This window comes from Coloeus monedula, assembly GCF_965178545.1.
Source record: "Coloeus monedula genome assembly, chromosome: 10".
Taxonomy (NCBI): Eukaryota; Metazoa; Chordata; class Aves; order Passeriformes; family Corvidae; genus Coloeus; species Coloeus monedula.
This window is the reverse complement of record NC_138790.1, coordinates 14991258-15004175: the sequence shown is the minus strand read 5'-3', so window position 1 is coordinate 15004175 and position 12918 is coordinate 14991258. Positions and strand designations below refer to the sequence as shown.

General features: G+C 43.8%; 1 protein-coding gene across 1 annotated transcript in view; it reads right to left on the bottom strand.

Moving 5' to 3' along the window:
* FGF12 (fibroblast growth factor 12) overlaps positions 1-12918 on the bottom strand; it is a gene marked incomplete at both ends in the record, with an annotated part of 99035 nt that overhangs the window by 64600 nt on the left and 21517 nt on the right. The window contains one exon of the mRNA XM_082287956.1: positions 6245-6348. Within this exon, the coding sequence (XP_082144082.1) occupies positions 6245-6348 (104 nt within the window). The remainder of the gene's footprint in view (positions 1-6244; positions 6349-12918) is intronic.

The window sequence follows — 12918 nt, the reverse complement described above, 5'->3', positions numbered from 1 at the left end:
GGGATAAATGCTCCACTTGCACACCATTTCTGCTAAACAGGGACTTCACCGCACACTGTCCTGCCCTCAGTCTAGACACGTGTTAAGAGTTTCCTTCCAAAATCCAACTCAAACACTGTATTGCCACTGACTGTTCTGCTTTAACCTCATCATTTCCCCTAGAGTGGTTAACTGATCACACACAACACACAGGACAAAAACGGGCAAGTTCTATGCAACACTACTGCTGCCTAGCACCTGCTCCAAAGGCTTTGCCTACCTGCTTATCCATGGTTAGGCCTGTCTGGCCTCAAGGAAATCAGCAAAAGAAACACTGTGCAGAATATGGCAGCCTCCACTGATTCATCTCTGATTTCTACTCTTGCCTGCACTTTAATTTACAGCAACCCCTCCCTGCCGGTGTTCTACCCTCCCTCCAAATTTCAAGGCAATCATGTGGGATCAAGATGCTCCACCAAAATCTAAACATTTTGTTCTGATTTCATTAGGAATGATAAGGCAATATAAACCACTCTAAAGTTCTTTCAAAATGAGAATCTGTAATGTTTCTTTGGGGAAACATCAAAACGAGATGAGTCAGCACCTCTGACTGAAGCATTTTCCCCCCATTTTCTTCCAAAATGAAATTTCAACAAAAGATCATAATGCATCCCAGCACCGACAGACCACTGCTCACAAAGGAGAACATCCCATCCCTGCTCCTCCAGCTGGTGTTAGGTAGATCATTTCAGGTTCCTAAATAACCTGTGCAACTAAGGCTACGAGAAGTATCTCTATTAAAGCTTACTTATCCTTTATAATTTGTATTGCTATCAGATAAGACAAGGTAACAGCAGCTAGAAAAGCAGGATTAGGCCCTGCTGGTACTGATTTTGTCCTCTGAAGGTCTCTTGCTTGAACAGCGAAGTCTGATCTAACTCATCCCAGATGTGAATACAAGGGGCACACAGTCCCACCCCTCCTTGAGGGAGCCGCGCCACGGTGCTGCGCTGGTAAGTTCAGGGAATACAGGTACTTCAACAAGATACCAGATGAGAAACCTGCTCCCTAAAAGCCACAGAATTTCACTGTGCCACTCTCCTCACCTTAGGAGCAGAACAACATGGATGGCAGCAACTCAGCAGCAGAAAAGGGACCTCTTTATTAATGACAGCTGTATTTACAAATTTCCACGCTACAAGGGTGGCATGCCAGGGTGCCTGCCAGGAGCTGAACTTTAGGAACATTTGATGCAAGGCAGGAATCTGCTCCCAGGGGCTGGCTCTTCTCAGAACAGCTGCTTCCTTGAGTATCAATTTTGTTTCCATATCTATGAATAAGTCAGGAAACAGGAGGAGTTTTATATCTCCCAGTTAATACCTTCATTCAGCGAGCCCCTTTAAACAGCCAGGGAAGAAAAGCAGATACTCTGGAGAGAAATTAAAAGCACATTACATCGGTCTCCAGCTGTGCTTTGCCTTTGGAGACATTTCTCTCTCTCTCCACTGACCTGGCTCCCTAATGAGGCATGTAAACTAGGGAATTCCCCCAGCAAGCGTGCTTTCTTGTATGACTTGCAAAATGTCCAGGACACTTGCCTGGCCTAACTGTACTTCTGACCAAATCAACTAGTACCACAGGAGTCAAACGGGGATTAAAGAAACAGCATTGGCAGGAGCGGGTTTAATGCCCCAAGCCTATCAGGGGAGAGAATGCAACATTATTGATTCCAGCCCCTGACCCTGGAGTGATGTAAACAGGAGTGCAGCAACCCTAGAGGAGTTGTAGCAAAATAGTTATAGCATTGCAAGCAGATTAAAAATACAGTTAACATACATACTTCCCCAGATGCTTGTTTGTTCTTATGCAAGACGTGTTTATTATGCAAAATGATAAAGCAGAAAAGAAGGAGACGAAAAGAAAATGGAAAGACACACTAAGCTTTTAGCGTGACTGGAGTTTTCTCAATGCTGCTTAGATTTTTTTTTTAATCATTCCCTTATTAGCAGGAATCTTCGAAGTGATTCAGGCTCTAATTTCAGCATTTCAAACTCACAGGTTTATACTGAAAAACCACAGTGAGCTCTTGTAAGCGACCCATTTTTTTTTCCTCTATGTTCTCTATCTCTGATAGTGTTTTCTAAGTCTTCCCAATAAATTATGTATCACAATTTGCCATTTAAAAAATAATTAGAATTCTGAGCTAAACAACAAGGAATATCTGAGGGCAATACATTTTAGAAGAGAAGTGTTTTGCACTTGGGGCAAAACCAATCCCAGCTGCAATGCCACTGAATTATACATATCATCATATTGAGAGCTGCACTTTCAGCATACTTGGAGTGATTGGGTAGACCTGTGGAGACTCTACAGCCCCATGACAAAGATTTGCTCCAGGAGAACCAGGTTTGCCTCCCAGCCAGACAATTCACAGACAGTCCCTTTCCCATGCCCCTGTGAGTTGTTGCAGTCATAATAGAGGGTAAGATGAGAACCAAGGAGAGAAACTTCACAAAGAAAAGTTACACAGGAGTGGGAATTAATTTTCTGGTGGAACTATTAACTCCAGACAGACAGGAGAGCATGTTCTGTGTCTTCTCCCATTACAATTAGGCTGTAAACTCACTGGAGTGGGACAGACCTCTTTATTCCATGTTTCTGAATCCTGTGCAACAACCAGCCCTTGGTCTCAGTTTCCCAAGTGCTGAGACACCACAGACAAGTTATACCCATTGCCCTTCATTCATTCTGTGCATTTTTACTTTGCCATCAAATGCTAACAGTGGGTCTTCCAGAGAGTCATGCCCCTCCCCAGAACAGGTGCTGACTGAAACCTTTGTGCACCATCGGGGAATTCAGAGCCGCTGTACATTACAGGAAATCAAAAGTGAATAAACCATGACTCTGCAAGCTTGCTATGCAGACAGTGGCTTGCATCCTACTTTCTGCAAAGCAGGATGCCTCCAACCAAAACATGACTTTCTTGTCTACTTATTACCTAATTCCCATGTCGACCTCAGAGACAGCAATAACTTAGTCTGGGGGAAACAAAATCAGGTATCTTGTGTAAGTAAACAGCGCACAAGTCCCAACAGCTGCTTCCCAAACAAAGAAGGTTTAGCATCTAATAAATTTAGGCCTCTAAAGCTGGCTAGGAATATATGGTTGGCTTCAACCCAGCAACCCAACCTCACACTATCCCTACCTGAACAAATGAGGTAGGGATGAGGAAACTCATTGCTGAAGGTATCAATGTAGCCGAGCCCATCAGAAAGTCTCACATGTTTCCTCAAAACGCTGTCTCACCACGTTTGGCTTTAGAGGACTCTACTCAGCCCTACTTCTGTGCTAATCAACACCAGAAAGACTTTTTTCAGGGGCTGGTTATTCTAAGCCCATTCATTCAAGAGCCCATTGGCCCAAACTCAGGAGCTGGCACAAACCATCCCTAAGACCAGGCTGATAACAGCCCGTGGTTTGATCCAGGGCAGAAGATGTCAGCCAAGACCTCAGCTGTCACAGAGAGATTAAATATCATCAAAAAACCCCACAAAACAAAACCAAAACAAACCCACAGCGATGACATGTTCAGTTACAGCATCAATCTGGGTTCAAGAGGAGGGAAAAACCCCAAACCAAACCAAAAACAAACAAACAAACAAAACCCATTACCCTGGACAATTTTATCTAAAACCAGTCCTAGACTTGAGGGTGTTCTAAGAAGTCCTTGCAGGGTTTCCATGCAGCATGGAAGGCACCCAAGCAATTCATTTATCAATTGGTCTGTGTGAGTGAATAATATCCGTGGGGAATGTTGACCCATTTTTTTCAGAAATCCCCCAAAAAAGGCTAGTGAAAAAAGACACGTACATGCACAGAGACAGAAAAGCTGTAGTTTAGGGTCTGCTAAGCAAAGAGCAGGGACAACGTGTCCCTTGGGGTGGTCAACAATGAGGTCCAGGCAGCACAACCTAGGGACCCTCACCCCACAAGGAAAGCTGCAGCAGCCAAAAGAGACTGCCTGAACAGGTGGAGCTCTTCTCAGACATATCCAGTTCTTTCATGGCATCCTGATCTCATCCCTTGTCCTTTACAATGAGCTTGACCCACACTCCCTGCTCCTAACACACTTTATCCACAAATTTTCTATTTTCTTGCCTTGGGGTTTGCTCCCAAGCACAGTGAATTCATTGATTTACTGCTGCAAGACAAAGACAGAGCCACCAGTCATCACAGGGAAAATATCCAAAAAGTTCCATCACCCTGGAGTAGAAACGGTCCAGTATCACCCTTTTACTGCAAGCAGAAACCTTGGATCCCATTGATAAAATGAACAGTTTCACTCTTACTAGCTCAGACAGAGCTCAATGCCATCAAGCTGTGGCATATTATGAGGTTCGCTTCTTTAGCCACCAGCCATCACAGTGCATCCTTCCCCATCAGCCTTCCCTGATTAACCTTCCTACTCAAGACAGGCACACTTGTTGGAAATAAGCAGGCCCCATTAAACCACCCTCACTTGAATACATGTATGATCTGGTGCCTTTTAGGATCCTTGAAATGACTAACAGATATGCTTCCTGAACAACATGGTCTTCCTGCCGACCACCACTTCTTGGTGTGTCCCTCCCACCCTTTATATCGTGTCTCACCACTACTAGAAAGAGATACTTTTTCTCTGCATCTTCTCCAGTCTCTCAGCTGTCAAACATCATTTTTCCAACTCTCTGTTTCTTCTTTTGCCCAAGACCCACACCTTTCCCTCCCCTGCACTATTTTTTCAGAAAATAGTGACCACTCATTGGTCCAAGAAGACCCTGTTGGCTGGCTGTGGCTCTGTGACACACTCTGATTTCCTGCAATCCTCATTTACAGGACACTGGTGGTACAAGGAGCCTCAGCACTGGGCCAGAACCCTGTTCTGCACTGCACAAACAGGGCAAAGCAGCAGTCCTGAGCCCCTGACAATGTACCCAGAGGAACACGTGCACAATAATGCAGTACCACACCATGCTTGGTATTACCTTTAGGACTCTGATAGCTTTACAAAAAGAGGAAGTTTTCATTGTTAGTAAAGCAATTTAATTTATTTAGAAGCAGTCAATTATGTTTACTGGGCTATGAAAGAACAGGAAGCGTCTGGCATCCACAGAGATCCAGATTGATCTCTGTCTCTTCTTGACAAGCAGCCAGTTTTGAGACCTATCTCGCCAGGCATACTAACACATCCACTTGTTTTCTACCCTGAGCTGCTGGGGAGACAGAGCCTTGTTACATCTCAAGGGAAAAGGGTAAATCCCAATCATTTAGGGGTATAAAACTGACCAGGAAAAAAGATGGAAGACAGAAAAATTGCATAGAGCAACCCCAGCTGCTGTCTTTTCAGTGGTCCCATCTCCATGCTCACATACACTTTTAAAGCAAAGTAAGTGCCCAGACAAGAGCAGAATCGCTGCACTGTAAACTTACACAAAGGCAGACAAGATAAGAATCTGGCTATACACTGTAAAGCTATCATAACTACAGAAATGAGAAGTGTATTATTAACTATCACTTTTTACTATGTAGAACTAGAACAAAGTTATTTGAAGCATAAAAATTCTGGCAAAGGGCTGCCATATTTAATAAATCACCAAATCAATTATTCACTGTGAAAATCAATTACTTACTTTAAATGAGAATCTTATGAATAACCTCATGCCCTTTCATGCCATCTAAGAAAGTTATAAGGGAATTAGTCGGCAAAAACTGCTGCACTTATCTTTTATGTGCATTAAAAAGACCACACAAATACAGGGAATTTCTGCCAACAGAATAGTCCAGAACCCTTTTTAAGGAGTCAGGGTATTGCTGTGGATTTACACTGCAGTCAAAAGCAGAATATGACCCATTGGGGCACCACCTATGATCAGGTATCTGAGTGCAATTCAGAAGCAATCCCATTGAGTCCATGCCATTTCACAAATGTGAAATCAGAGTATGACCAACTCTACACAACCTCCTCTACAACGTGACCTACGTTAAGTATGTACTCAAAGGAACAGAAAGTGTATCTTCACAGGTCAGGAATTATTGCCACAGTTCTCTGTGGAGACACTTTAAAGTGAATATTGCATGGCCTTGCACCAGCTCCCGCTGCTCTTGCTTTTAAAGGTTTGCTGATATGTGACTGTTTTCAGAAAAAGCTGGAAGTCCCAGCGCAGTCTGCTTCCTCCCACCCACAAAACCAAGGCACTCCAGGAGCCCAACAGTGCAAAGTACTTACTGAGCTGTAGAGATATCCCTCAGCGTTCATGGCAACGTATAGACCTGCCTTCACCCCTTGGATTGCCACCACGCGAAGACCCACAGGAATTAGATTGAAAAGGGCTGTGGAAGGAAAAGAAAAGCAAATGTTAGGGACACATCACCCTGCATGGCCACTGCTGCTTTTGCTCCAGGGCCAGCCCACCCCACTCCTGCCTCTTCACAAAAGAGACTGAACTAGAATCAACCATCCTGCTTCCAGCCACAGGGAAGGACTGCAGCCATGGAGCTGATGGTGACAGGAAATTTTTATAAGTACTGGGTTTGGCTGCCTCCCAAATGCCTTAACACACCCATCAGTCTGTCTGATCACTGCCTTTGCAATGCCAAGGGCTCATCCGTGCTCCCAAGTGAGTGCATCATGATGGCTTTCTGAGGGCCAGCTGAGCCAAGGTAACTGCACATATACAGGACTTTGCCTGTGGCAAACACAACAACACAACTCAGTTTAGCTCACCCTGAAACACATTTAAGCCTAGTCACACTTTCCTGTATTTGCCATATGCTAAAAGAGTACACAGACAGTGACCACAGCCAGAAGGATGCAAATTAACTTGACTGTGTGTTTGCCCATGTGATCCTGGACTGTCAAGGGAATGAAGAAACTCAAGAAATAGTGCTCCACTCCAGGACTTCAGCACTGCTCCCCATTCAGGAGCAGCACTGGAGAGGACAGAAGAGGACAAGATCTTTCATTATTCAGTTTTACTGCAGTCCTTCTGATTAAAGCATTGCTACCACTTCCTCCTGGTTAATTACTTTATTGCTTGATTCCCACCCAGCAGACCCTGTATCTCATTGAAAGACCCTTCCTATGAGTATATACATTAATGTACTGTCAGCTTTCCTACAGCATGGGCTCAAAGAAGAGACTATTATTACCACTGACAGACTGAGCACTGAAGCATTAGCACAGCTTTGTTTCTACTGAGATTCATAGGACAAGAGTATTTAGATGTTGCCAGATCCCTTGTGCTTCAGCTTACAAAGAGCTAACTAGAACTCATCCCAGGAAGTTGAAGATACAGAATGATGGGCACAGGGTCAGGCAGAAATACAAGCACAAACACAGCGGAAATACTTCGCTCAAGTTATCTTCCCACACAACAGCCCTGAAACAAGAATATGAAATGCCACTTTGGTCAGGACATCTACCACGTGTCTTGGCTGAGCTGGTTTCAAGGTTGTCTCCAAAACACGATCCATAAATTCCAGCACACATGAATATAATTTTTTTCTTCACTTAATTCCCAAGGAAGACTGGAGGACTCCCCTCAATGAGCTCCCCAAAATGGAGGCACCTCAAGTCTAGTGAAAAAAACCCTACTCTCAGCTCCTTCTTGTGCTTTTAAGCACCATATTCAGTAAAACATCAAAGCACATGCTGAAGGCTTATCAAATCCAGTGCCTGTATTTGTGTTTCTGGGGGAGAATGTCAATAGATGTGTATGGCAAATGCGGTCCAGCCTGAGTATTGGTCTGTGAGTAATTGGAGTCAAGGACAGTGCTACTCTGCTACTGTCCCTAGACAAGGCAAACACACCCCAGAGCAACTACTCAGCATTAAAAGTGTTACCTATCCCTTTCTCCCTACCATGAAGGTCTAAAACCTTCTGCAATTAACAAGTCTATAAGCAACTCCCCTTCCCTATTTCTTCCCCCTACTGAAAAATAGAGCATATTATGGCTAATAATGAAACAAAATGGGCATCATCACTCATTTCCTACAGCCAATTTGTCTTGCATAGAAAACTTGTGACAGATTGTTCAAAGCATTCATTAGGCAGCAAGGTGATAACACTCAGAATTACTGGTTGCGAAGTTCCACTTGGAAGCATCCACATGTTTCCAAATCTCTTTCCACCTCTACATGCAAAGGGAGCACAGGAACAATACTACAGTGCTATGCTACAGCAGGAGGACCACTGCCAGTTCCCAAACTCCCTGCTGCACCCATCATCATGGCAGAGCATCTCCTCAAATGCAGGGGAGCAAGTGGGCAGGCAAGCATAGGGACACAAAGCTGACATAGGTAACTGGCAACCAAAAGTTTTAGAAAGCAAATATCTTCCTCTATTAAAAAAACCAGCAGTTTGGGTCAATCAAGATTTCGTAAATTCCCAGAGCTATGTCTGCAATCAAATCTAGAAATACCTTCATAGAAGTTGATACCTTTTATTATCATGCTTCCAAATAAGTATTTCATCTTGGTTTAGAAGAGATTTAAAAGCTTATAAGCTTTATTGTAAGAATATAAAAACGGGGGGGAACCCCTCAATCAACCTCAAAAGCAAGATGTCTCATTCTTTGTCAGGAAAAAAAAATCTGATTCATTTGAATCACCAGATTTGAAAATGGGAAAGAGGACTAGCTGTGGTAGAATAGAATTGGACACTGGGTGTGCTGATGTGAAAAACAGAAAAATTAAAAACTGCTTTTAAAACTGTTTCTCAAATGCAAATGGCACATATATTGTGCCATCTGCTGTTTCATGGAAGGGACATGCTCTTTTACCCCATGGGCAAAAGGAAATAAAACCTGAAAACGTTGAATATTTGTGCCCCTTTTCTTCCATTACATCTTACCATCTTCAACTAGCAGTATTTATGCCTGACCCTACTACTTCTAGCACACTCCAGTCCAAAACCCACGAGTATGTTGTCACTGTTATGTTATGGTAATTTATCAGCTAAATTCTGAATGCATGTTTCACTATGGGTCTAAGTTCTCTACAGAAATGGAAGAGTGAGGCAAGATCTGCCCTATACAAAGTGTGGTACATATGCTCAGCTTTAAACAGTAGTAAGTCAGAGGAGCTAAACTCATCTGTAACAGGTGATTTGTTCTCGAGCAAGACATTTGTGTTACACGTGAATAACAAGAACTAATGGAAGATGCAACGGGCAACAGCAGCCTCAGTGCACCATGAGGTGGTGAGGATTAAGACCCTGAGGGGAGTGGGGAAAGCTGCTGAGACGATCAAGAGGCTCTGGTGCAACACATATGAAAGAAGAAACAGAGGGAACTGCATTTGCTTAGCTCAAAAAAAGGAAAGCCACAGACAGATTCTTCTCAGAGGAACACAATGAAAGGAGAAGAGGCACTAAACAAAAGCCTCAAACAGAAATGAAGACTGGATGAAGAAAATTCTCTGCAAGGAGAATAGTGCAGCATTGGAACACAAGAGGTTATGGAATAGCTCATTCCTGGAAATGTCTGAAAGAACTGGACAAGGCTCTGCACAGCTGAAGATAACCCAAGTGGGATGCTGAAATGCAAGCCTCCTTAATCTTTTTGTGCTTCTGGCTGGAAAGCCCCAAGCAATATCCTAGATATGCTGGGCTGTTTCGACCTGGTCAGTCCAGTTCACCTATCCTTTCTGTACTGTCCGTTTGCCAAGGCTTTTCAGATGTTCAGCAGGATTATATAGGCAGACAAGGAAGGCCACTTGCTCTAATGAAGGGGCATTATCCTGCTCAGCCCACGGAAAAGCAGTAATAATGCAAGCACTGACAGCAGCAGTGAGCTCTGAAAGGCCATTTGAGATCAGTGGAGCCGGAAGGAAAGGATACTGCCCCAAGACGGGGTTCATACATCACCCTGAGAACACAAACAGGGGCCTCATACACCATGAAAATGCACTCCAGTGGGAAGAAAACTCTTCACATACCACAATGCCAGCAGCCAGAGAATGTGCCCCCTTGCTTACACTGAGATGGCATGTCTCTAACGGCATGGCAGAAGGAACAGATGTCCCAAGTGCTGGTTCCTGGGAAGCTGGCTGGATGCCCATTCAAATGCCATTAGAAATTGGCTTCTGGGTTTTTTTTTTCTTTAAGTGAGAGGAGGTGGAAAATAAATGCCATCAGCTTCAAGAACACACATAAAATGGGCAACAAATAATTAATTGAAAAATTGCTTAAATATTAGCAGTTCCTCTTGTATAAATAACTGGGTTTTTATTAGAACTTTTAATTGCATCAGATGTATCTGAGGGACATGGTGTGTCTCATTTTAAACATTTATTTTGCCAGAGTAAACCAAGCTAATTCCTAATTCCATGAAAATTATGCATCCTTTCACAATGCTAATTTGAATAATCTGTGTGGGGACACAGAACACAAAGCAATGTATGGAAGATGGTGTTCATCAGTATTTAACTGTGCTAAGATGACTTCTGCATGGAGAATAGATGGTCATCTACAGTGGGAAGGATCTTCTCCTGTGGCCCTCAAGAGTGCCCTTCTCTGCTGTGGATGCAAGTTAACCTACCCCTCTTCAGGGATGGAAAAATATTATTTATCTAGTCTTCGATGAGTTTTGCTCTTGCACACACTTCTGACTGGCTGGTCAGGAATCTTCTGGAGAAGTACTTCAAAACAGAAAACAGCAGTGAAGTGAATCTGTAAGCTGTTTACTTAGACAAGTAACTTTGACTTTCTTCTGGTAAAAAATTGAGATTTTTGGAGGAAGAGAAAAGAAAAAAAGACACTCAGCTTTATTTTGGCACTTCCAAAGCGCAAAATGTGATTTCGTTTTGAAGCCGTAACTGGAAGCTTCACATAGTTTATAATGTTCATTCAAGCTGAAGATTTATGGAGGAGACTATGTGGTAAAAAGTTACATAAAATCGGATAAAGCACAGTCCTAATTTCATTTTCAGGAGCCAAATATTATCAGGTTGGATTCTTTCCCTCTTTTGAGATCCCCTGAGATCAGAAAATGGGGAATTCTTTGGCTTCGATCTTCTCTCAAAAACTTGCCTAAACTTTCCAGCTCAGCCCCTGACTTTGAGCCAGTGGCTTGGCACACTTCAATGAGATACCTCCTGTCCCACCAAGCTGCTGAGACAGGGCTGCCATCTCACCAGACAAATTTACACTCTAGAAGGGTACTTCAGCCCATCTATTTCCAGTTAAGAAGACTGGGTGGAAGCAGCTCTCAAGTACTCAGCACCTGGCCAAACTCATCTCTGACATTCCTGGGGGGATATATACATCACAGCTCTTTGGACAAATTGGGGCCCAACCTCAGCCATAGGAACTCAGGAGGTTCCCCTGAATCCACTGCGGGTGCAGCAGCTTCCCTCATCTCCCCTGTCAGTCTGAAATATTGCTGAACTGCTCTTACATTTCTCTGCTGTTTACCTAAATTCATCCCTGCTCCCATTTAAGCCCATTACTTTGTTGTTCAGTCCTCCATGATAGATGAGGGCAATGAATCCCTGTCATCTCTAGCATATCTTCCCATGTTTTTGACAAATAGGCCTCCAATGGGATTTTCTGCAGTTTAAGAACAGCCTACGTCTTCTTCCTTTAAGAAAAAGCAGCTAATACAGCCCACTGAACTCACCTCATGTGTTGGTGTCTGCCTGAGAGTATCTCAAGGCCAGACACTTCTTGAAGGAGACCTGCTGAGTCTCTGAGAGTAAAAGTGTGTGTGTGGAAGTCCACAGATTCTCCTGCTCCGCACATAAATCAGAAATTGTGCTACTGCAATTTCCAATATTTACTTTGTTCAACACCAGTGTATGAAAAAGGACTAAAACCTGACACTTGCATTTGATACAGGCCACGTTTCTGGTAGATGCAGCCTCTTGGGTCAGTCCACAAGGGCTTTGCCAGCCACCTGCAATTTCAGCCACCATCTTCTCACAGCTCCTCTCTCCTGTATGGACCCCCAGCAGCAGGGCAGCTCCAGAACACACCATGCTCCTGCTACAGCACCCTGCAGCTTCCTGGGGATGGGGCAAACACCACGGATGTGGGGCTGCAGCCACCTTGCACCCCTGTCCAAGTGCACCTTCACAGGAGAATGTCAATGCCCTGACATGTGTGTTGAACCCCTACAGACACCCTCACCTGCAGCCCAGGCCCTGCCTTCCTGGAGAAATGTCACCTTCAATCCAGCTAGGAGCTTCCTTAAATTAGAGCAAAATGGGTCCACAAATCAAGCAGGCTCCTCCTTTTACAAAGTCCATGAAGCTTGCTTCCATCAACCCTACCACACAGATGAACTTTTGTTCACCTCTAATAATGACTGGGAAGCCAAATTCCATGCTGGCCAGGTTAAAAACCCCTTTAGCAGGGTTACAGGGAGCTCCAAACCAACATAGGTAAGACAAAGCAAGACTTGAGTCCTATTCTATTGATGCAATTTGGGGCAGCAAGGATCTGAGCTTAACTGCCCACTTAGGGGCATCACTCTGATGCCTATGAAACGCAGAGATGCTGCTGAAAATATTCTACACCTTTTTTAACCTTTTGAAGAGCTTTGGTATTAACAAAACAACTTCTTCTTAAAAAGGAAGACTGACTACTACTTTGCATGTATTTAAACCAGTGTGGCTCCTGCACATGGCAATGGATTTTAAACTGTGTGCCTCTGGTGCACTTTGCTGTCCAGCACGAACCCAACTCCTTTGAACACGGTTTTGAAAGATGACCTCCTCTGACAAGGTTATTTGATACCCTCAGCCTTTACACCAGCCTCAAAGCACGAGACTTCAGTGAACAGCTGCTTTTCTCCAGCCTAGAAATTCCTGATGCTTGCTGAATTTTTGAGGCTAAAATAGTGAAAACAATTTTCTCCTCTTCTCCTTGGAGAGAGAATTCCCCGTATCCTTTACCCACG